Raw genomic sequence first — 25208 nt, 5'->3', positions numbered from 1 at the left:
TGTTGCTCCGGTCCTGTTGCTCCCGTTTTATGTGTCACTGTTAAGGGGAATACATAAAACTGCTGCTTGAACTTTCCCAGAAGTAGCTTTTCTACCTGCCAGTTAAGCTAGTAACACCAGGAAAGGTGTGCTGGAAGAATATAAGATCACTTTCTGTCGTTGCTTCAGCCCAGCCTGTCACTCAGAAACCATGCAGCTGTTTGCTCACTCCCCACCCCTTCCTCCCTCCTCTCCTGGAGGGATGGGGAGGAGAATCGAAAGAATGTAAATCCCACGCGTTGAGATAAGAACAGTCCAGTAACTAAGGTATAAGACAAACCACTACTGCTACCACCAATAATAATAATGATAAGGGAAATAACAAGGGAAGAGAATACAACTGCTCACCACCTGCCAACCGATACCCAGCCCGACCAAACAGTGAACTAGCCCTTCTGGGTAACTGCCCCCAGTTTATATAATAGGCATGATGTGCTGTGGTATGGAATACCTCTTTGGCTAGTTTGGGTCAGGTGTCCTGTCTCTACTTCCTCCCGGCTTCCCCTCTTCCCTGGCAGAGCATGAGACTCACAAAGTCCTTGGTCAGAGTAAATATTACTAAGCAGCAACTAAAAACATTAGTGTTACCAGCGCTGTTCCCAGGCTGAAAGTCAAAAACACAGCGTTGCACCAGCTACTAAGAAGGAGAAAAATGACTGCAACTGCTGAACCCAGGATACTTTCCTTCTCTTGTGGAACAGAAAATCAGCTGCAACCTGTAGATGCAAAGATATTCTCCCTGCTTTTAATCAAAATCTGCAATATGTCTTTGACAGAGGCTGAAAGAAGTGTCCCCCTGGAAGCCCACGCAGGTTAATCACGCCTTGGAAATAAAGGTTGAAGGCCACTCATCCTGGCGTGGTAACGCATTAAAAATCTGTCAGCAGTAGATGTAAAGTGAGTAGTTGAACTTTTTAGGACTTACAAAAAAAGGCAGCCTAATTGATTTGAAAATGCTTCTTTCATCACAGCCTGAATTTGGTTAATATTGGGAATTGGTTTGTTTTGCTTTTTTTTAACCAGACACTCCAGTTGGCTGAATTCAGCATTGAAAGGGAGCAGCATTTTGTGTAAGGAGCTCCTATCCCCCCTCTTTTTATGGCTGTTTTCTCTACAGCAGATGTATACATGATCTGACCATGCCAGCAGGTTTGACTCTTTTCAGCTAACCAGCCTGTGTGGGGAAAAAAGCCATAAAAGTTTTCAGCTGTTCAGCTGAAGTTCACCAAGTTGGAAGGGCATTGCTTCCTTCTACATTCTTCTGAAATTCACTATGACAGAGTGACTCTAGCAGTTGGGTCTCTTGGAGATGGGTGAGGCCTTATCAGTATGTGAATTGCTATAGGTGTTCAAGAAAGTCAGATGAACCAATTGCAAGCTTTAGTTAAAAAAAATCTAAAACACACCAAACAACAAAACAATTAAAAAACAAACCACAAAAGACTGTTTCATAAAAATTAAAAGGCTGCAGCTGCCTCTAACTTAGGCAGGCACTGCTGAAGCATGTGGCCAGAATGCATGCCACAGGCTGTTCAGTCCTGGTGTTAAAAATCAGGGGTAGCAGAGCTTTCTTGGCTGTTCCAGCTAAAACCATACTTCCAAATGCTTAGGTGTTCTGCGTTCACATATGTACGCAGGCATACACACCTCTGAAAGAAACTATTTTTTTAAGCAAACCAATACATCACCATTTGCTCCCCAGAGCATTTATACAACCTTTACAGAAGGTTGAAAGACAGCTCGCTGCTTCTGTCTCTCTCTGTTTCATATTCTATTTCCAAAGAGCAGATGGCACCTGTTGCCCTTACTAGGTCTGAGTGGATCAGAAGCTTATAGTCTGGTAGTACACCTCTAGCTGAATTTGGAAAGCTGTTTTCTTCCTCTTTCTATGTTCTTTTGTTAATTCTTACAGGCTACAACAACATGAAGTTCAGACAGTCCACAGGATGGTAACATGGTGTTGCCAGCCTGGATGCAAAGACCAGAAATTGCCAAACTCATGCAGGTAATGTCTCAGTGACTCCATTTTCAAAGACAATATGCTCCCAAAGCCATGTAGGATAAAATACTGCCCAGCTTAGTGGTCATTCTTTGTGTGACTGTCTTGTGTGACTCTACATTGGCAGCTCTACTGAGGGTCTTGTTAAAGAAAGGCAGCGACAGATCTCATTGCACTCCATGTGTTGATTATTGAAGAAGTAATATATCCCTTTCTTCCCAAAGTTGGAGTGTGAAACATCTTTGCTATTGAGAATGAATCTGGGGATCTGTGAGGTAGATGAGGCCTTTCCCGTCACCTGTAATCCAGCCTGAGGAAGAAAGGTTACATTTTGGTATTGAACACCACAGCCTGTGTATTACTGTACTCAGGTCTGTCTGCTTTGGCACGGCCCACACTCTGTTAACGCCACTTCAGTGATTCCCAGTTTGCAACATGTCAGCAAAAGCAGATCCCTATGAATATTTAATAAAATGAATGTCCCAAAGATACCTACGTACTAAAGATTGAGCCTGAAAGGTTTTACCCTTGGCTCTCAAGCAAAGAGCTCAAGGAGACTTCATGCAGCTTACCTGCTCTTGCTGCAATGCAGTGGAGAACAAGAACAAGGCAAAAACATACTTGCAAATACCTCCCTCACTTTACATAATTTAGCAACAGTACATATAGCATATATATATATATATACACATACACCTTTATATAGCACATTTCGCAAAATGAGAAATTAAGTCTTCACAAGAAATGAAGTTCACTGTAACACAAACCTTGCAGATCCACAACAACGTCTGTTCCATTGGAGAACTCATAGGTGAAATGGCCATAGGCCAGACCATACTCTGTGGCTTTGTACTCATTCTTTACTACCTTTGTGTTGTTGGACAGCTTCACAAACTCCCCAAGGATATAGGGCTCCACACTCACACATCCTTTTATAGTTCTATCTTCCAGTATCTGAAAAGAGAGGGATAATGACTGTCATGTGAGCAGAGGTGTGAAAACAAGGATGCTAAAGCTCCTCTAACTGAAGTCTTGTCTTCAAGAGAACAGAGGTGATGAGGGGATGCTATAGCTGCTTCTTTCTTAAATGTAGGCCTCAAAGAAGTGAGGAAGACAATAAATATAAATTGACTAATTTTAGATTAGAAAATAGCAGAAAGTTTCGAGACATCAAGACAGCAGCTCTGGAATGATTTCTTAGTGGAAGTGATAAAGGCTAAAACACAAAACACAAGGTCCTATGGCTACTTTTAAGGTAAGACTTAATGAGTATAAAAAGGGATTGTGTAGTGTTGTTGCCTGTGTTATCAGGGCACTGGACGTGATGAATCACAAAGAGAAACTTTCCAGTCCTGTGTTCCTGAAATTCAGCAAATCAACTTGTCTGCAAGAACCTTGCATGTTGGGTTCTAGTGAGGTTTTGACACTTTTTGTGGTGCTCAAGATGGGTCACTTTGCTGTTCAGATTTCCTAATTAACCCAGAAAAATAGATGTTCATATATTGTTAGATGATATAAAAGGCTCGGTAACTCCTGAGCTTCATTTACAAGTGGGTTTCTGGCTTGTACAAGGCATCTTTTCTGTCAGTGCACCCATGAACTTGTAGCTCTGCAGACAGGTGTCTTCTGCCCTGAAATAAGCAAATGCAGCTACTGGCTAAAATAGCATGTTATCTAGAGGTTGCCTAACTGCGACTATTTTAAAATCAAAATTGACTGAAGATACTCTTCCCATTGATTCCTTTGTATTGCTTAGAAGATAGCTCTTACCAAGAGTACTGCAGATGGGATGTACAATATTTGGGTAGGGACTTTTTGCTCATACAGTCTTTTGTTGAATTCCGTCACATAGTACTGGGCTGTCATTTGCCGTTCCACATCACTGAAATGATGAAAAAGCCCCTTTTCTTCCTTATATTCTTTCCCAACACACCTAAACAACAAGAGGACTGGTTGTTGTAGCCAGATTTGCAGCAGACTGCACTTGGGAAACTCTGCTTATGGTAATGAAAAACCACTCCAAAGCAGAGCTTGGCTCTTCAGAAGCAAAGCCAAAGTCGGTAACACATTTAAAATGTCAGTGATTTAAGCTGTGGGGTTTTTATTTTATAGTTTTTGCAGGCATAAAATGCTGTGCTGGTCAATCCAACCCAACGGTCTAAAGTCAACTCTGCTTGACTCTGAAGGGAGGCCTGACTCAGAGGTATTTTAAATACTGTTCTTAACCCATAATAATTCATAAGCTACTTATAAAATCAATCAAAAATCTACAATTAGCAGAGTTCTCCTCATTCAGAGGCCTTTATGAGTTAGGTGACTCTAATCCTGCTTTTAGAGCAGACGCATCCACTGCATAAACCTGCTGTTAAAGAAAAGCAACTGAAACAGCTTTCTGCCCTTAGGTATTGTGAGATATATATATAAAAAAATATACATAAAGATACAAAGCTATATACTGCTAATTATCTAATGCAAAGCTAGAAGTCAAATAAAAAGGAAGCAAGATATAAGCTCCTATAAGATTATCCCAGTACAGGCAAAGCTAAAGTCAGGCCTTTGTCACAAGCAAATTAACACTAACATGGCTGTTAGAAGATGACAGTAAAGTAGCTTTGTCTTTCCAGAATTTAAAAAGTAGGGAGATACATGGAGTGATGAGAAAGATTGCCAAAAGGACCAGGAGATTTGGGAAAGCCATAAAATGTTCTCGCTACAGAAGATTAGTCAAAATCTAACCAAATGTAAACTATGTTGAAACAGACTGAAGAAACAATCTTCTCCCACTGTGGCTATGATTTCTGTAGTTGTCCAACTAAAAACTTGTACTGTCTTCTTAAAATATGTGATAAAAGCTAATGTCTAACAAGGCAGGGGACTAGCTGAATCACAGGTATAAGACTTGTCTTACCAGATAGTTTTCCTGCATGTTTACACAGAAGTAGCATTGATAAATATTTTGTTTCAGAAATTGTTTTTTTTTCAGTACCTTCCCAGGCTTTCTTCCTGGTGCAGAAAGTGTATCCAAAATGCACTTCTCTGTTTGCCTTCCTTTGCCACCTTCAGGTAGTCCCCAGTGAATACAGGCATTTCTTGGCCTGTCCAGAGGCCTGATTTCTTTGAGCATTTTAAAAGAAGAGCAGCTACAAAAGGAAAAAACCACAAGTAGAATGGACAATTTCACAGAACTGCTCTAAGCTTGTGCTGAGGGGTGAAATAACCAGCACTCAGGAGATAAGAGATCCAGGCTTCTCTGGAAGCAAAGTACAGGGCTATAACATATATGCTAAGAGGTATCTAGGTGCAGAGTTGGATATTTTACAGTAAGAGCAAAAAAACCTGCTGAACAGGCTTGAGACATGCAAAATGAGACAAGCCCTGAGTGGGTTTTACTCAATTAGCTCAATGAGGCAGCCTAGCATTGCTCCTAGTTTCTGTATTTCTTAGTATATTGAGCAAGGACCTGCATATTAAGATATGGCTGTTATTTATGGTTAATTTAACAATCACTGTCTTCAATACACAGGAATAAAATGTGGAATTTAAATGGTCAACAAAACCAGAGACTCAAGTAATGGGGTGGAAAGGGCTTGATTAACTGGTACAGTGAGTTCAAGGAGGGTCTTGCATGAAGAGATTGAAGCAGGAGGGACTGTGTGGGGATGGAGATGGAGCCCATTTCCATGAAGCTGTGACTGATGTGCAAATGGGTAAGAAGGAATAGGAGGAAAATGGTTCAGAGGAGTGTTTTGCTTTTGCCATTGTTAAAATTATTATACAAAACCATGTAAAACAAAAACAACAAAAAAAGTCTTAATAATGATGACTAAAACATTGTGTTGAAAAGCCGAAGTTGAGACTGTTCTCTATGGGAGTACCTATTGCTGCCAGTAAATGCCCATCACTGTGCAGAAACTTACGGTATGCTTTACGAAGCTGTTTAGACTTAAAAATGCCTGTAGGCATCAATCTCTGGACAAGCCAATTATGTTCTACCCGTGCATGAAGACAAAACCACTTCCTCTTGGGTTCAGAAGTGGACCTCTAGGGGAACTCTTGGCATCTGTACTGGTTTGTACTGTGAACTCAGGAATGAACTGGACTGCCTTTTGCTGTTCACCCTGTTCTGAGACTTTCCTTCATCTTTTTCAGTAGTGGCATAGTAAAAGTGGTCAGTTATGGATATCTTTCCGCTCGAGGGCAAAGCTGTCAGCACACAGGGAGTTGACTGATGCTTTGGAACAAATGTCGTAGGATAATTGTTCACTGAATCTCCAATACTGATGAAATCAAATTCAGTATCATCTATTGTTTCTGCTTGGGTGTCAACTTCAGGCACTTTGAGAGGTCCATTTCCCACTAGCGCAGATTTCCTCAGCAAATCACACACAGAGGAGCCACTGGCCTTTCTCATCTCAATGCTTGTTGGTAGTACAGATGCACCCTCATTTATGGGGGGATGTGCCTCAAATGAGGGATCCTCTGTGCTATCTGCGGCTTCTCCTCCTGGGTGGACCCACACAAAATGTTTCCTGGGCTGGGGCAGGGGGGTGCTGCTGTCCTTGGTCTTGCAGCCCAGCTCCACCCACGTGAAAGACTTCTCTTCCTCCTCCTGCCCCTTGGTAGGAGCAGAGTTAGGGGTGGAAAGGGAAGGAACCACATTGTTCACCTCCCTGCCTGTCTCTTCTGAAAAACTCTTTCCATGGTGTCTTCCCTCCCGCAGCTCTTTTCCATAAAGAGACACCTTCTCTACCAGTCTCCCAGCTAGAGTCGTATCGACCTCCAGGGAAAGCTGAGCAGATCCTCCATGGCTATGTAGAGCCTCTGGAGGGGAAGAATGCCAGGCTCCGGGAGGCATCAAGTTCAAGCATGCAGCTTGACTATGCTCATCCGATTCTGTTCTGCAGCACTGCTCCTCTGCTGAGCCCTTTTCCTGCTGCTGCCCTTCCTTGGGAGACAAGTAGAACTTTCTCTTTTCTGGGGGACAGTCCTTGGAGTGACTATAGGACAGCAAACACACTCCACGGATGTTCTGGGGGCAATGAAAGAGGAATGAAGGAATTAAAAACCTGGACCTCTGCTACATATAAATAAAGGGAGGAAAAAATACTTCTTTCTCTTACATGATTCGAAGCAAACATCAGCTCTGCCTGTCTGCTGCTGTGTTTCCTGGAGGAAATAATCTTGCTCTTTTTCCTCTGTAATACAGTTCTAGTTATAGGAGAATCAGCATTTCCACCCATCTGCTTAGCTTCCAATTGGAGTCCAGAGCAAATGAATCATACCCACAACACAGCATCATACCCACAACAAGGACGGAATACCCTGTATGATGCAATGTTTGAAAGCCAAATTTGAGCCAAATTGAACAGCCTGGACTCTTTTCTGACACAAAGAACACTTTCAGAATGAAGACTAGTACTTACCACAGCGGAGAGGACAAACAGAGGGGTGTATTGGCTGTAGGCTGCTGCTAGTTTGCAGGCCTCGGCAGCTGATAGTAAATGATGACTGAACTTCTGGAGAAGGCTCTAGTGAAATAGAAAAAAAACCCAAACAACCCAAGGGGGAAACCCTCATCTTAAAGGCTTTCCTTTCAAAGAAAAGAAAACACAAATACCAAACCAAGTCTTACCAGGTCCATGTCGGCTTTGGTTTTAAAACATACATAATCCTTCTCATTCATAGAAGCAAAGTTGTCTGCAATAATACCCAAGGAAGTAGCAACTCCCTGAAAAAGAAATGGAAAGTTATCATAGTGTTTCTCCCCCTGTATTTTGAATTTTACTGCGCACAACAAAGTAGGTTCTGGGTAGAACACCCCAGGAAAAAAAAACAACAACCCTAACAAACAAGATCAAAAGAGAAGCACTGCTAAGAAATTCAGAGATGTCATCTTGATAGAGTTTTCTTCATTTCAGCTTGCAGAAAGTGTAGCCTGGTGGATACTGGAAACTCTGGAAATTTTTTTAATGAGCTTGGTGAACTTTTTATGTTGTCTTTGTTCTCTATCTGGTCACAGTCAGCAGATCTTTCAGATCCATGAGTGGCAGGTACCCCTATTACCACTAGCTGTAGGTTTCACTTCAAATAGCATTGTGTTTTCCTTAGTATTGCATTTTCCTAAGGTGCTTAATCTTGTGATGTCACCAAAAGCTGCATTAAGCCCTTGGCTAATCATGTCTGGAAAAAAAAAGGACTGTTTTACCACTGTTTTTCAGAAAAGACTACAGAAATCAAAAATTATGCTTAAGAACTTGTCAGCTGACCTTAGTCTTTCTAAAAAACCCAGGGTGAAGATGTCTGGAGAGATGGTAGAAGTAATAAATGTTCATCACACAAAGCCTAAGAAACAAAGCGTCTTTTTTACCACACTTCCCTAGCTTACTGTACTGTTTAAGAAAACACAAATAAACAGAGTTGGAGGAAAGGCAAAGTTCTTGGTGTTGATATAATTAGGGGGGGGTTGTTGGTAATTTGTAATTGGTTCTACAGGACCCATTAAAAAATGAGGTATGAACATGTAACATATAGATTTATGAACTTGCTGATTCTCTCTCTGTCTCTGGAAGATTTGATCTGTACATGGTAGCTCAGGGTCTGCCTAGCTAAATAGTTAAGAATGCCTTAATCATTAAGTGTTTGCTTTCTGCAAAATTCCCTACACATCTTTGTTCCTTTAAAAAAGTTCTGAGGTTGAGGTTAAGCTTTAAGGTATGGCAGAGGAGAAGTAATGAGGTCTGGTTTTGTGGAATATCTTATGCTGGGGTACAATTACAAAACTTCTTCAAGCATCACCCTAGGACTTGTTAGGCATAGGTTCACATTCCTGCTTAGCTACGGATGCAAGGTATGACTGTTAGTTCATGTACAGTGGGAAGATTAGCATGGCCAAGCCTCAAAAAGGTGCTCAAGACAGGTATGGTAGCTGTTGCAAGGTGTTCAGATACTGCAGTGTTGGGGAACAGCCATCACCCACAAGAGACAGTGTAGTAGAGCTCAGCAAGCAGACATGCTTGGCTACCAGGGAAAAAAATATTAACCTTAGTCCTAATAAATAAGTAAATGAATAAAATCTATGGCTGCATTCTGGGCTTAGTCTGCCCTTGCCAGAGGCACCTGTGACACCCTCAGTGATGGTTCACTTCAGATAATTCTGCTTAACGAAGACTATTACTTTTAGTCCCCTGCAGGAAAAAAGGTGTCTGCAAATCTGTGTATGCATGCGGAAACAATGTGTAATACAGACTTCAGACAGAGTATTTGCCCTGCATATTAACTTTGTCTGAGGTGCCTAATTGAAACATTATTGCTAAAGGACTTTTCTGAAGTGAACAAAAACTAATCCGGAATGATTATTAGATTGGCAAGGATATCCAGAGTGAAAAGGAAATACTACCTTTTTATCTGGTTGAGGAAGTTTGAAATATCCCACAATTGAAGCCCAAATCAACGCCGCTGCCTCGTACCACATCCCTGAAATCAATCAGAAAAATAGTCACTAAGGAGATTACCACTACAGATGCCTTTCAATATTTATTTTTTACATCTCCTGGAGCCAGGAGCCCTCAAAACAGTGTAAAAGCATACCACAACATTTTTTAATTTGGTGACACTGAACATTTATTGGTAGCCTTTAGCTTTTGGTTGTGCATGAACACACATTTTATGCTCATAAAAGACTTCAGCTGAACAGTCATGGCAGATGAAAGGTCAACTACCAAGCCAGATAAGCCAAAAACTAGGAATTTTCTTGTCTTGAGAGATGAAATTGGTGTGATGTACTTGTGATAAACTATTGCATGCCTTTGGGAAGGAAGAGTGACTTTGGGACTGCAAATTAAAAAAAAAAAAAAAAGAAAGAGGAAAACCTTAAGTAGATGTTTGTAGAAAAAAGCCTTACCAAGCTTTTGCAAAATCTGGCCTCCGATTTGTAAGCAGACTGACTGCATGTGAATCCTATCACTTTCCTTAGCATATCACCAGGTACCTGCAGAAAGAGTGGGAAAACTCAGTAGAGAATTAAAAATGTTACAGTAATTTCAAGCCTCTGAGGCTAACCCAAATCCCAGCAAATTGCCAGGATTTTGCCCAATGAATTGAGCTGGTTTGAGCCAGGACTTAAATTCAGATAGATCAAAAAGTAACAGTACATTCAGGAATATAAGTTGAGAGCTCTATGGGTATGTAGCTTGAGTGACAGCTATGTACAGAATAAAAACAACCTAAAAAGTGAAAGGTACCTCTCTTCTGTAAAGTAACAAAAAATCCTTCTATAAAAAAAACAGCAGTTTCACTAAAAACACTCAAAAGGATTAATATGGGATGTCTTTGTGGTCACCAATATATACAGCTCAGCAAAATACTTTTAATCATTGGCAAAACATGTTGGTTTTTTTAGATATCAGTACCTCATTAATATTAAAGCAAATGTTTTCATGTTAACAAAGTGTGATTAGTTACACAAAGTCTTTTGTTATCAAATCTATATTGGATTTTGGAACAGAATATGAACTAAAATCACTAAGCTTTCCTAAGTATTGTGAACATTGCACTGCAACTCCAAGCACAAAGTTGTGCTGAGCCTCAACAACACATCTTCAGTGTTAAACAAAAAGTGTTACAATTGAATACTATGGAAATAGTCTTTTAAAAAAGCACAGTCCTAAGAAATACTGCAAAAGTATTTTGCATAGCCAGTTCTATTGTAACAATGATAGCTGGCATTTTGCTTAAAACACTCTTGCATGAAGGCCCTTCTTATATGAGAATCTCAGTACCACATGAAAAACAAACCAACAAAGCCCAGAACAGGCTTCTTAAATTTTCCAAGTTTAATAGCTGTAGTGGAACCTGAATTTACTTATTAAATAACCCCTGCAGGAAAAGAAAATGGAGAACAGATATCAAACCCTAAAATGTATTGTCTCAAAACGAGAACTAAATCATAATTATGGATATGTTTCTATATCGGTCAGAATAAATTCTTCCCTTTAGAAATACTACACATCCCTCCAGATCTGAGACAAAACACACGACCAGCAGTGCAGTAATCTGATATAAAGGGGGAGCGAGTAATTTTAGCATTATCACACGTTAAGAAATAGTCCCATCTTTACAGTTTTGCATGTCTACTCACCAGTTGAAGTGCTGTAAGAACCAGGACTCACTCTCTTTTTTTCTTAACCTCCAAAGATACTAAATAATTGCACCACAGTCTGCTACAGGTCTAGAATTAAGTATTCATTTAATTCATAGGATCAGTGTGAATTTGGAGGATATGCATTACTCCAACAATCTGGATTTTTTTGAGCTGAGGGAGTTGTCTTTGTTTTCTAGATCAGGTAATTCCTTGAAATTGGTTCACATTTTAAATTTCTCTGTGCAGAGAAATTAGTAGGAAAGCAGTAAATCCAGAATATTTTTCCACCTAAGTGAAGATATTCAAGGATAAATTATGGAAATTTCAAAACGAAGTTGCAGTTTCCACATTTTAGCAAAGAAGGGTGAAGAAAAGAGGGATGTGATGTAAAGAGTTGTTACTAGGGCCAGACTGGCTGTATTTGAAGCTCGTGTGACTGTTGAAATTAGTATCAAAATCCCATCAAAACAGCAACTATAAAATTGGAAAAGAATTATATATGTACCTGTTGCTCCATTGTCATTAATAAGGCTGCTTAGGATATATTCAGCTTTTAAAAGTTTACCTGATAGAAGATAGAAAGATAGAAAATTAATATTAAAATGTATCGTGTGGCATGAAGTGAACAAAAATATTCATCAGTGAAAGCCTCTGCAAATTGTACTCTTCTTCAGTACAATTTCCACACTCAGACTAAATTTTTTTTCATTAATTATGCACTGCAGGTGCTACCCCATGCTCAGGAATAGCTGACATGGCCAATTTCACATATACATATAAAGCAGAAAAGGCAGTTGAGGCAACTGCTTCTAGCCAGACACTTGCTTCAGAAAAGCTCATGGAGAAGCTCTGTGATAATTAACCTGGTAGATCCCAATTTCATCTGCAAACAGATTTCTTGCCATCAACAATCTTGAATGTACATGCACTACATTATAAATATGTGACTGCAGAGCCTGGAGAAAACAAGGCTCAGAGGAGAACTCACAGCAGTCTTCCAATACCTAAAGAGGCCAACAAGAAATCTGGAGAGGGGCTTTTGACAAGGGCATGTAGGGAGAGGACAAAGGGAATGGGCTTTAAACTAACAGAGTTCAGGGAAAATCAGGAAAAAATTCTTCCCTGTGAGGGTGGTGAGTCCCTGGCACAGGTTACCTAGAGAAGCTGTGGCTGCCCCATCTCTGGCAGTGTTCAAGGCCAGGTTGGACAGTACTTGGAGCAACCTAGTCTAGCGGAAGGTGTCCCCAGGGACACCCAACTTCCAGGGGGTGGAACTGGATGAGATTTAAGGTTCCTTCCAACCCAAACCATTCTATAATTCTGTGATACATGGAGTTTGCCAGGACAGGAAGCTCAGATGCACTTCAAAGGCAGCTGACCTGACATCCCATCACACAAAGCATAGCCTCAAGCTATGCTGCCTCCATGTGACCCTCTACCTAGCTTTGAAGAACCATCTTAAGCACCGAATATATAGCCTTAATATGTCTTACAGGTCTAATTTGATCAGCCTGAATCATGTAGAACCTCGGGTTTTGTTGGGTCTGGCTGAAGTCAGTAATGCTGCTCCAGCCAGTGTAAATGTTGGCTGAACTAGCTCATCAACTGGTGTGTGCCAGTATCTGGACCCCATGGCAACAGGAGCATAAGAAGTCCACAGGCACAAATAAAAATGACTATGCAGAGAACTTACAGTTCTGTTTTCTGCAAATAAAATACTCCTGCACTGAGATTTTCAGAGCAGGATTGCCTGGCTTTGTTTTCTTCTCCCCAGTGTGACAGTGGGAGGATGCATTAAAAACCCTTCAGGTGTTGCCAACATTATAGGAATGATGGAATTTATTTTTTTCTTAAATCAGTTTATCCTTGAGGGGTTGTAAGCAGCATTGTTTGCATAGTCAAGTGGCCCCACTGAAGCAAAAAAAAGCAGCTGGGACAGTGCAGAGAAAATGCCAGGATTCTAATTTACTTTTTAAAGGCCCTTGGTCAGAAGTATAGCAATTCAGATATCCCTGTTTAAAACCAGCAGGGAAGATTTGTTAAGGAACAAAAGCTCCAATTAGTATTTTCCACACCCTTTCACAATTTTCTCTCCTGCTTTTGGCTCTGAAACCCTTTATACTAGCCCCTTTGTGCTAGTGAGAGGAGCTGGGAGAGCTCAAGGAGGCTGGGAGTACGCTGTGCGTTAAAAAATATGGCACTGGGCCTGTAAGCATGTCACCTCTAGCACAGGACAAAGTGTCTTCAAAGTCAAATAGTTCCTAATTGAGCTTGAGCTGAAAGAAGGGAGCGGTAACCTGTGTTGACGGAGAGGCGAGCCTGGCAGATGAGCACCTGAGGACTCAGGTGTGGTGGGCTGCAGCCTGTGCAGACCCTTGGCAGTTTGAAGAAGCTGGCTGGAGGCATCAATCCAGTACAGGAACCAGTCAATCAGGAACACAATAGCAGCGGCTGTCATGCAGTCCTTGACCATGACGGAGGCCTTCAAATAAACCTGAAAAGAACACCAGTGGCAGGGGCAGCCTTGGAGAAACTCACCTTACAGAGGCTCAGTGAACTGTCTACAGACAAAAGAAACAGAATCCCAGACTGGTTTGGGTTGGAAGGGGCCTTAAAGCTCATCCAGTTCCAAGCCCCTGCCACAGGCAGAGACACCTTCCGCTAGAGCAGGTCTCTCCAAATCCCATCCAACCTGGCCTTAAACACTGCCAGGGATGGGGCAGCCACAGCTTCTCTGGGCAACCTGTGCCAGGGCCTCACCACCCTCACAGGGGAGAACTTCCTTTATCTAGCCTGAACTTCCCTTGTTTAAGTTTGAAATTCTTGATCATATTTCCTTTTTCAAGACAGGAAGGTTGCAGCTGTTTATTTTATTTGAGCTGTGGTATCATTCCTGATTATTTTTTCTGTTTCTAATTGTTGTTTAGTGTTTGGAATCACATCATTTGGTGCTCTGTTAATTAATTTAAATGATGCCCAACAGATCACTAGAAGTAATAGCAATTAGTTTAAAAGGGGGACATGACTCTGGAAAGACTGGAAAATAGTCCCTATGGCCAGTATCCTAGATGAAGCTCAAGCCATGCACTCCTTTGTACACCACAAACAAGCAAACAGGCCAGGAGCCTGATGTTTTTCCCTTGCAGGTCATCTTTAATGACTATCGAGTCTATATGAACTGGCTTGGATTCATACAGCTGTTGATCAATCACACTGACATGAGGAATCAGCCACAGCTCCTGAGATAACGTGTTATTAAGAGAACAGGAAGCCAGCAAAGACAGCAATGAGGAGGCACACAGCCTCATCATGGTTGCAGAAGTCCACATGAACATGGGGACGTCTACCAAAAAACGAGCCCTTCTCATGGTGGGCAGTGGTTGGTTCTCCTGCCCCATGAAGAAAGGAGGTGCTTCACATGCTGATATCCAGGTGATGCCCTTTTTGCCCTGAGAAGCCATGGCTGCCCCATTCCTGGCAGCGTTCAAGGCCAGTTTGGATGGTGCTTGGAGCAACACGGTCTAGTGGGAGGTGTCCTTGCCCATGGCAGGGGTTTGGAACTGGATGAGCTTTAAGGTCCCTTCCAACCCAAACCATTTTATGATACTATCATTCTATGATTACAGGTTTGTCACACAAGATGGGCAGAATGGCATCCAGTCATTGTTTCACTGGAACATCTGCCCAAAATACAGACATGCAAAGAAAGACCCATCTTTTCAGCTATAGAGCCCCGCAGGTGCCCTGACCTGTTTGGTCTTCGTGGCCACCAGCTATTCAGCAGCCTCACACTGCCTATGGAGAGCCTGGCCTGGCTCAAACGTCTCAGAGCTGGCAGTGGCTGATTACTGCTTTGCAGTATGGTCAACCACCAGAGGAAACCACAAGCAGAAAACACCTTCAACCATACAAAGCCTCCTCAGAAAAAGGATGTGTTTCTCATATCATTCATCTCAGTGAGCTACTCAACTCATGACAGAGTAAAGGCAACACAGGGGAGGTAGAATCAGGCCCACAGCACCACTAGAAGGTGACAGAATGCAAGAAAACTTTGTCCAAATCCCCACTGAAACATAAAGATTGGCAGCTATGTCCCATTTTTGTTTCAGCATCAGCCTCCTTCCCTTGCCTTCCTAGAGTAAACACACGGCAGAGCCAGCAACATCCAAGAACTGCTTTAGGCACCGCTCAGGCTTCTTGGACTCCTCCCCAGCCTCATTTCTCTCCTCTTTGCTTTTAGCTCAAAGTCCCACAATCTGGCAGCAAGACTCATTCTTGATTTTGAGCAGCACAACTACCATCTGAGGTGTGCAGGAGAAAGCCCACCTCAAACCACCTGAATAGCCTGCAGTACACGGCAAGAAAGCACAGATCTGTTGCAAGCATTTGCTTGTTTGCACTTCAGCGAGGTGGATTTGTACGAATTTCCTTCCCCCGCCTCCCACTGAGCCTGAGTTGGATTTTCAAAGAGCATGGCACTTGAAAAAGATTCCTGGAGGCTGGCACACACAACTCCGCTTGTGCCGGACAACAATGGAAGAGTCCCCCTCTCCAAGCACCTGTAAACTGACACTGCAAACCAGCCATTTGAAATGCTCATCAACAGGCTATATATTTAAGCACAGATCATCGCCTAATCTATTTTTTTTTCCTCCCCTTTTTCCTTTAATAGATTGAAGCACAAAAGCCTGAGAGAGGGTGACCTACCAAACAAAAGAGCTTTTGAGTTCCTAGGAAAAGTAGACTTGGAGGAAGATGGAAGGAATCCAAGTGGCCCTATTATTTCCACTTGCACTAATTAGACATTTTTCTGTCAGCTATTGAGCACTGCTGAGAGGCCAAACTCACTGAATTCATTTCTAAAGTGTTTACAGAAGTTTGCATCTGTTTGTGTCTCTTCAGGAGGAAAATAAGCACTTCAATAGCATTGTGGAAAATCTAAACGAAGCATCCTATTCTGAAGGGCCTGGCAGTCTTGCAGCTGCATAATTTAACTCTCTGCTCAATGCTGAAACCTCTTGTGTCCCTCTCCAAACCCAAATGGACACAAAATGTAGAAAAGTCAAACTAGGGAGAGAAACTTGGTTTTTTTTTTTTGTTTTTTTTTTTTTTTTACAAGGCAGGGCTGCATGCTGTGTGGCACACAGAAATACAGTCTGGTGTCCAGCTTTGCACTGACCATTCCCCCTATCCTGAGCAGCACACCAAGAAATTAATACCCACTCCTTTCATTTCCTATCAACTCCTGCGGCTGGAAAATTCCTTAGCACCTACCACTCATGCACCCATGGGCAAAGACTCTGAAATGGAAGAGGGGGAGCGACTCCCCATCATCCAGCCCTGGGTGGGGAAACCAAGGGGACTTCCAAAATGTCATAGCATACCCCAGACACTCACCACAGCCAGGCACTTCATTCTGCGTGGCAGGCTAGTGCCCTAAATAGATTTACTCACTTTCTTTATCACTTTAAAGCCAAAGGGTGGTGGCGTTATCTACAGAGAGAGAAAGAGCAAAGTCGTGCGCACTTTGTTTTCACATCTGTGCCCATGATGTGAAATGCATATGTCTAATTGAGTTTATGACACAAAGGGAACCTCGCGGCTGGGAAGTGGAATCAGGTGGTGAGAGAATTAAATTCGCACCAGATTTCTATACATGGACCATTGGGGAAAATGCAAAACAGCCTTCAGTGAAGGGGGGTTTATTTCTTTCCTTAATGGCGATGAGTGGGAGGGTGTGCTGTTTGAATGTTTTCCTGCATTAGTGGGTTAGCTCCTCCTCACACCAGGGCTGAAGTTTGGGTCCCAGCTTTGGGTTCAAAGCCACGATGCCTCCTTTTCACTGACAATAGGGGCTGCTCCCAAGAGAGGGGAGAAGCTCAGAACCAGGGCCATCTGGCACTAGGACTGGCAGGAAAGCGTCAAAGGGAAATTATTGGTGCATAGTAAATGAGGACAAGGAGGAGGGGAAGAAAATAGGGGAAAATCTTTATGTGGCAGCTGATGTAAGAGGAATTACAAGCCCAAATAAATGAAATATTGATTTAATCCGCTCTCTCTGCCCTCTTTATAAAGCAAAGATCCCAGAGGGACTCACCACACACCCCTCTCAGCCCGTGTGCTTTGGAGGGTTCCCTTTGGAAAAACACTTCTGTAAGGGTGAGGTTAGAAAGCAGGGGCAGGAATCATTTCATTTTCAGAGTGTGCCCACAGTTTTGCAGACACTCTGGATTTCAGTCTTTGCTTATATCCATTTGTCTCTGACTGCCCCGGTCTTTGTTTCATTTGAAACTGCAGTGGAGGTTTAAAACCTTAAAAACCACAACAAACAAAACCATGAGCAGTCCTCAAAGAATTCCTAATTCTGTGCACAAAACAGGAACGGCAGTGGCATGCACATCCAGGTGCTTTAGTTCTCTCCCAAGAGCAGCTCCTAGTTAGCACTTCACTGAACCCTAACAAATTGCCCCATTTTCTTTCCCCCTGCATTCGTCCCGTCAGATTAAACACAGAGTCACAACACCAATGGATCTGGCTGAAGGCTTTTACCCCTTTCTACCCCACGCACTGTTAGCAAAGCCTGTCTTTCCAAGAGACCAAGCTGCTGTCACCGCACGGGACTGCTCTATCAATCTCTCCCTTTCAGCTGGCAATCAGAGCCCACTTGACAAATAACAAGGAATTAAGCCTCCCACCACCTCTGTGATGGGCAGAAGAAAGCATGTCCAGGAGGTGCAGACACTCACGCTTGAAACACAAGGGACAGTAAAGTAAAATAGCTGAAGGGTGAGGAACAAGAAGCTCCTGAACACTTTGCTCTCTGCAGAGCCTTAACATTTAACATTTTAACATTTAACATTAACCATTTAACAGCTTGAGCTGCTGAAGCTGTTAATTAGCTCATTATTCGTCCTGAAGGCAACGGAGACTTGGGTATTTATTCAATGGGAGCAGCATTAGGTCCATTATTAGCAGTTCAAAACACCACAGAATTTTTTTACAACCGACCACATCTTGCCTTGCCAACTGAGAAAGTACCAGAGCGAGAATAATACCCACTTTTCTCAAGAGCCCCGATTTTTTTTTGCAATTTATCTTGCCACTAGTTGCATTTAACTGCTATGGGATGTTCCACACACTGCTCTCAGCTCCCCAGTTGAGAGCCATTGCTGTTTGCAGGAAGCAGGGCTCCAGCAGAGCAGTGCCTCGACAGTCCTGTCCCACCAGCTCTGTCCCTTGCAGGATGGACAGAGCTTCCCACAGCCCATCAGAATGAAGACGAAATGGCACCATCCCTGATCAAGCTGCTCTTGGCATGTAACTTTCAATGCTGGATAATGAAGGGAGTGCACGTACTCATGGGGACGAGTGGGAGAACCATCTGTGTGATGAACTGGAGTGGCCTCAGGAGGGAGAAGAGCAGCAGGCAGCGCAGGGTTCTCCTGCTGTCCTTGCCTCAAATTGCAGCAACAATCATTTGTGGCCCCGATTTGTCCTGCTGTGTTCTAGCTCCAGACTATTTTAAAACTACTGTGGTAATTCCCCGTGGTACATTAAAATACAATGTTGAAGGGGAAATTTAATACTTAATAATAGCTGAGTGCCAGTGACAGAGCCCCTGCAGGAAGGTGTCATCAAGACCATTATGAGCAGCTAAAAATCCAAGCGTCTCTTTCCTAAATCTGTGTCCTCAAACCATCAATCCATAGTTTAATTTGGAAGGAAAACACAACATAGGAATCTCAGTAATATAACATTCACAGTCTTTTCCAGAGAGGGAATACTCCACAAGTACCTGCATCTGAGAAGAGGCAAGCCTACCCATGAGCAAAGTGAACTGGCAGGTACCCAGGATCCGACTTCCTGCTTTTATTTGGTGCTTCACAGGAATTCTGCAGCAGTTTTCCCACATAGACAGGGGAAGACTGAGTGCTTTGCAGGATTGCACACTGGCACGATCAGGGCAGTAATCCTGCACCTGATTTCTGACACATCTCATTTACAAAGCATCAGGGATTATGCAGTGTAAGGCAGCCTGAGATGCCATGGATTCCTCTCAGGACGAATTCAACCCACAACCATAGCTCTCCCTTATATCACTTTCTGGTTTCACTGGGATCACCCACAAAGAGCTTTTATGAGGCAGGTAGCAAAAGGCCAGCCTGAACAACCAAGATCCCATGGCTAGGGGATCTTGGCTTCAATTCTACTGTTACCACACCAACAGTTAGAAGGAGGAGAAAACTAAATTCTCAGCCCCCACTTTCTTTTCAAAAGCTCACAGATCTTAAGTGCCACATACACCCCTAAGGGTAGTTAGGGCATGTCCCTCAGAATGGTTTCCCTAATGGCAATTCATCAGTACCTATCCCAGCAGATACTGCTCCATGGCTGAATGCCTGGATGCAGGAACTATTGATACTTATGATAAAAAAAGAAGTAAAATCTCACATCGTTACAATGGGTTTGCAAAGCTCTGATCTCACAAAAAAAAAAAAGTTAAAATATTAATGTAGCATGAAACACCCCACAAGAGAACTACTTGTGTGAAGAGCTGTCCCCCAGTGAAACCCACCACAGGGTTTGTGGGATCAAAGCATGTGTACATGGGCATGTTGCCCTCTATTGGCTGGTCACTGAGTGTTAAGGCTCCTTCTAATCCTTGGGATAGAGAAGATCTGCAGAAAGGGTAACTGCTAGCAGCCTCCCTTTTGAATCTGCAGCCCCAGTCAGAACCCCACAGTGCACATGGTATTTAGAGAGAAAAAGTAATCCCTCCTTATTTCTACTTTGTCAGCAAGGATGCTGTTACAATTCTGATTTTGTTTTGATTTGCTGAAAAATCCCAGTACTCTCCTGTTTTTGTCTTTGTATACAGATGTTGGTGTCACCCTTCAAGCGCAGATTCCCAGCAAAGGGTGTTCAGGTGGAGCTGGAGGCTGCAGGATAGGCTTGGTTTGCTGACAGGGGGAGTCTCTTAAAACCTGCTAGGAAAACATGAAAAACAGTATGCTGAGTTTGCTGAAGTGTGTGTGTGGGCTTTGTATTGGTTGGTGAATCTCTGGCAGGAAAAAGAAAGGGAAAAAAACTCAACACATAACAACACCACCCCCCCCCTCCCCCCCCAAAAAAAACACCTATAAGATGCAAACATTTTGTAAAACCAGAAGTGCTGGTTTGCCTCAAGGATTATAGTAAATCTGTTACCTTAAAATCCCTAGGAGGTTCAGTCATTTCATATAATGGAGAGGGAGGGGCAAAACCCTCAGGGAAGTGTGCCCACGTTGCCAAAATGTACCCTGAGCCCTGCTCTGGCAGCACTGAACCCAGTGAACCCAGGCTGCACTGAGACAGTGCCGAAGAAAGCCTGGCTTGCCACTACCCTACTTCCCCCGCTGGTTTTGCCATGTTTTCCTACTGCTCCAGCGTGCAGAAGCAAAGTGCATCCCACAGCAAAAGGGAAGAAGAGCCCTGGAAAAGGCTGTAGGTGTAGGTGATGTGTCCAATCCCACTTTTTAAAGTGCAACACTAAGGCAAACCCTTGAAGGCAAAGCCTAATCCACTTACCCACTGTGCTGGTCTTATGGAGTTTTTCAGCCTACTCCCAGAGAAAAACATGCTCATGGTGAAGGTGGGTAGCCAGCTCTGCCTCCGTGGAACACCACCAGTATGTTATGGTAATGAAGTGCCTTTCATTCATGGATCTCAAAGCACATTTTAAATGCAATGAATTACGGTTTAAGAGCTTATTCAAAGCATGGCAAATTAAAATAAACAGAGGTGGGAATTTTTAAAGGTTTTTTTCTGAACAATAAATCCACAAAGACACTTTTTTTTTCCTCCAGGGAATTAAGTTGTCCTTCTGGGGCTCATGCCAAAGAAGAAAAAAGTTGCTCACACTTTCATCTTTCCTCATCACACTATAATCACTTCAGCCTCATTTCCCTCCTCCCTCCCCTAGCTCTTTATTCAGAGAACTGAAGCAGCCTTTGCTCTGCCTTGAAATTTTATTAAAATAAAAAAAGGGGAGGGGGGACTAACGGATGAAGGGAAAAGAAAAAAATCCTTTTTCCTGACTAATACTAATAATACAGGTCAAAATGTCAGTCTATCTACAATGAAATGAAAAACAAAAAAGGTTTTCCCTTTTTCCCATGGTACAATGGCACTGGAATATAAATTACCGATGAAGATGAAATAACACTTCAAAGCACATGGGGAAAGGTAGCACAACATTGTCATGGGTTTAGCAGTAGCAGTCATTTTTCTCCTTTTTAGTAGCTGGTGCAGTGCTGTGTTTTGACTTTCAGCCTGGGAACGGTGCTGACAGCACCGATGTTTTTAGTTGTTGCTAAGTCATGTTTACTCTGACCAAGGACTTTGTGAGTCTCATGCTCTGCCAGGGAGGAGGGGAGGCCAGGAGGAAGCAGAGACAGGACACCAGACCCAAACTGGCCGACTGGCCGAAGAAGTATTCCATACCACAGCACGTCATGCCCAGGGTGTAACTGAGAGTTACCCAGAAGGGCTAGGACTGCGGGGTTGGACTAGGTATTGGTCGGTGCTTGGTCAGGTTTGGGGGGGGGGGGGGGGGCGAGTTAATGGTCGGCTGGTGATGTGGTGTTGTATTCTCTTCCCTTATTATTTCCTTTATCATTATTATTATTGGTGGTAGCAGTAGTGATTTATGTTATACCTTAGTTACTAAACTGTTCTTATCTCAGCCCGTGGGAGTTGCATTCTTTTGATTCTCCTTCCCATCCCTCTGGGAGCAGGGGGAGGGCAAAAAGGGGGGGGAGTGAGTGAACGAGCTGGCTGGCTGGGTTTAAACCACAACAAACATTTACAAAGTATTTTCAACCTCAGGATGAAACACTGGAGACAACGGTAACCCATGGGTTTCAGGGGGTGTCAGTGAACAGTTTGAAACTAGCATGCAGTAGGATTTTAGGTCCCTATAGTCTATGACACCATGATATGCTTTGTTTAACAAGGGCAGCTGCAGTTATCCACAGATGTTTCAGCAATAAATAATAGAATCATACAATCATAAAGTAGTTAGGGTTGGAAAGGACCTTAAGATCATTCAGTTCCAACCCCCCTGCTGTGAGCAGGAGCATCTCACACTAAACCATGTCACCCAAAGCTCTGCCCAACCTGGCCTTGAACACCACCAGGGATGGAGCATTCACAACATCCCTGGGCAACCCATTCCAGTGCCTCACCACCCTTACAGTAAAGAACTTCCTTATATCCAATCTAAACTTCCCCTGATAATGGGTATCATCATCGTAAATAATTGGACCCATCTACATGGGGAGACGGCATAATGCTGCGAATGCTGCTCCGCTATTACAGCCACATTAATCTCCCATCTAGCCAGGTCTCTCAGGGAGTTTACTGCAGGTGTTTTCCTGGAAGAGAGCAGACAAATGCTCCCAAGTTAGAGAGCCACACAGGGGTTGTAAAGGAGGTCAACCTCTGCCATAAATTTCTGTCTAAGGCCACACACACCAAAGAGAAAAAGAAAACAAATACCCAAGAAGCAGCCACTCTCCACCCTACCCAAGCAAACCCAGGATCCCTGCAATGTGGGATGCTGGCAAGGCAGTGCTGGGGCTGACGCTTCCCAACCCTCTGCCTGGATTTTCTGAGCTTCAATTTGCTCAGCGCTACTCAAAGTCACTGTCATCCTCAAATTTGCTGGCCTTATATTTTCAAGGGCTCTCTCTCAAGCAGGTGAAATCTCTCGACCTCCTTGGAGTTAACAGCAGTTTTGCAGCAAGTGTTCCTTAACCTAAACCCCAGATTTTCAGGCTGCACTCCCCCTTCCCACAAGGAATCAGACATGGCTTCAGTCATGCACCACAAGAAGTTAAAAAAAAACCACCCAAACCTCACAAACTTCATCTTTACTTTATGTCTGTCCTGTCAAAGGGATACTCATTAGCCTAGATACTACATTTACCATTGAAAAGGGGGTCCTAAAGGGGATGACAAGAAAGCTGGAGAGGGACTTTTAAGAAGGGCAGGTAGTGGCAGGACAAGGGGGAATGGTTTTAACCTGACAGAAGGGAGATTGAGATGAGACCTTAGGAAGAAGTTCTTCCCTGTAAGGTTGGTGAAACCCTGGCACAGGTTGCCCAGAGCAACTGTGGCTGCCCCATCCCTGGCAGTGCTCACGACCAGGTTGGACAGGACTTGGAGCAATCTGCTGTAGTGGAATGTGTCCCTACCTATGGCAGGGGGTTGGAACTGGATGAGCTTTAAGGTTCCTTCCAACCCAAACCAGTCTGTGATTCTGTGAAAATCAAAAAAGCAAGAAACAATCCACATTTCTTGCTGCTTTCTAATCTTTAAGCTCAAACCCACCACCTTGCAGGATGGGATCCCCAAGCACCTGCAGCTCCTTACCCAGTCAAGTATCCTTTTACTCACAGCACAAGCCACATTAAAGTCTTCCCTTTCCTTCCTACATTTTGGGCAGCTTTGGTTCTCAAAGGAGTCCTGTCAAGTAATTTTCTTGAAAAAAAATAAAAGAATGTGATGAATCGTGCAAGTCCTACTAGATCAATTGTGCAAGCCCTACCAAAGGAAGTAATCCTCATTGCCTCCTAGCAGTGCTGAATTAAACAAGGCACAGCGTTCTTTTCAGACTCTAAGGTTTTGTAAAAACTGTATATGAACACTTGGCATTTTAGTTTTATAATAATGACAGTTCTTCAGGGAAGAGGTAAACACGACCTTAGTGGAAACAGAAATAGAACTGCCCTGTCAAATCAGAGGAACAGACAAAGCAAGTGCCAAACTAGCATGGGATAAGCATGAAAGTGAGCAGAAATACAGCATAGTCACCACTGCATGTTTCAATGAATGAGGTTGTTGCTCTGCAAGGTGCTCAATGCATGGACAATCCCTATATGCCCCTGCGTTCGCTTCTACACAAGGCAGAGCCAGTGGCCTCTGCTCTGCTGTGTCTTTGGCATTATTATCTAGGCACTTCTTGCATAGCTTTAGCCAAACACCGGGACACACTCAAAACTTTTATCACGCAAATCCATTTTATCTTCCCTGCAGTGAGAACCAGCAGAGGTACCAGCAAGACCTCAAACCAACAGCCTCATTTGGCGCTGCACAGCCATCCATGCAGCCAACAGACCAGATGCCTAACCCTGGGGCAGAGAAGTCACTGATCTCACATCCTCAGCTTGGTTGCAGTGCCAGAAAGGACAGGACCTTCCTTCCCTTGTGTCGTGGTTTAAACCCAGTCAGGTAATTCGTTCGCTCACTTCCCCCCCTTTCTTGCCCTCCCCCTGCTCTCGGAGGGACGGAGAGGAGAATCAAAAGAATGCAACTCCCACGGGTTGAGATAAGAACAGTTTAGTAACTAAGGTATAACACAAATCACTACTGCTACCACCAATGATAATAATGATAAAGGAAATAACAAGGGAACAGAATACAACACCTCACCACCCGCTGACCGATAACTCGCCCCCCAAGCCCGACCAAGCTCCGACCGATACCTCCTCCAACCCTGCAGTCTCCCAGCCCTTCCGGCTAACTCCCAGTTACATCCTGGGCATGACGTGCTGTGGTATGGAATAGCTCTTTGGTCAGTTTGGGTCAGGTGTCCTGTCTCTGCTTCCTCCCAGCTTCCCCTCCTCCCTGGCAGAGCATGAGGCTCACAAAGTCCTTGGCCAAACCAAAACATCTCTATCAGCTCTGTTCCCGAGCCGAAAGTCAAAACACTGCACTGCACCAGCTACCAAGGAGGAGAAAAATGACTGCTACTGCTGAACCCAGGACACCTTGGAAGATGCAGTGGTGACAAGGAGACGAGCTGACTCACAAGGAGGACACCCTGATTCACACATGTTGCTTTGTTAGAGGAGGTGAAGTTTTTTACAATAAAATAATCATATAAAATAGTAGAAATTATTATATTTGAGAAATTTATAAATCAATAGTGAGGTTTTATATATTAGAAAATGTTGTAACTTTGCAATTTTGTATTACGGTTGCTCTGTA

At 43.2% G+C, this 25208-nt stretch overlaps 1 protein-coding gene across 1 annotated transcript; it reads right to left on the bottom strand.

Moving 5' to 3' along the window:
- Positions 1-1928: 1928 nt before the first annotated feature.
- On the bottom strand, positions 1929-14638 carry ALPK1 (alpha kinase 1). The gene is given in 16 exon segments (XM_057428356.1): positions 1929-2292; positions 2294-2348; positions 2806-2992; positions 3809-3971; positions 5025-5178; positions 5956-6039; positions 6042-6092; positions 6095-7067; positions 7462-7566; positions 7671-7766; positions 9435-9511; positions 9939-10025; positions 11683-11742; positions 13475-13521; positions 13523-13715; positions 14293-14638. Coding segments are annotated over 16 exon segments (2817 nt in total). The 3' UTR covers positions 1929-2153.
- Between the last annotated feature and the right edge of the window lie 10570 nt (positions 14639-25208).

This window comes from Pezoporus wallicus, unplaced genomic scaffold (genome assembly GCF_028554395.1).
Source record: "Pezoporus wallicus isolate ANWC-B61680 ecotype Strahan unplaced genomic scaffold, APGP_CSIRO_Pwel_v1 contig_6312, whole genome shotgun sequence".
NCBI classification, from domain to species: domain Eukaryota; kingdom Metazoa; phylum Chordata; class Aves; order Psittaciformes; family Psittacidae; genus Pezoporus; species Pezoporus wallicus.
This window is presented reverse-complemented; position numbering and strand designations above follow the sequence as displayed.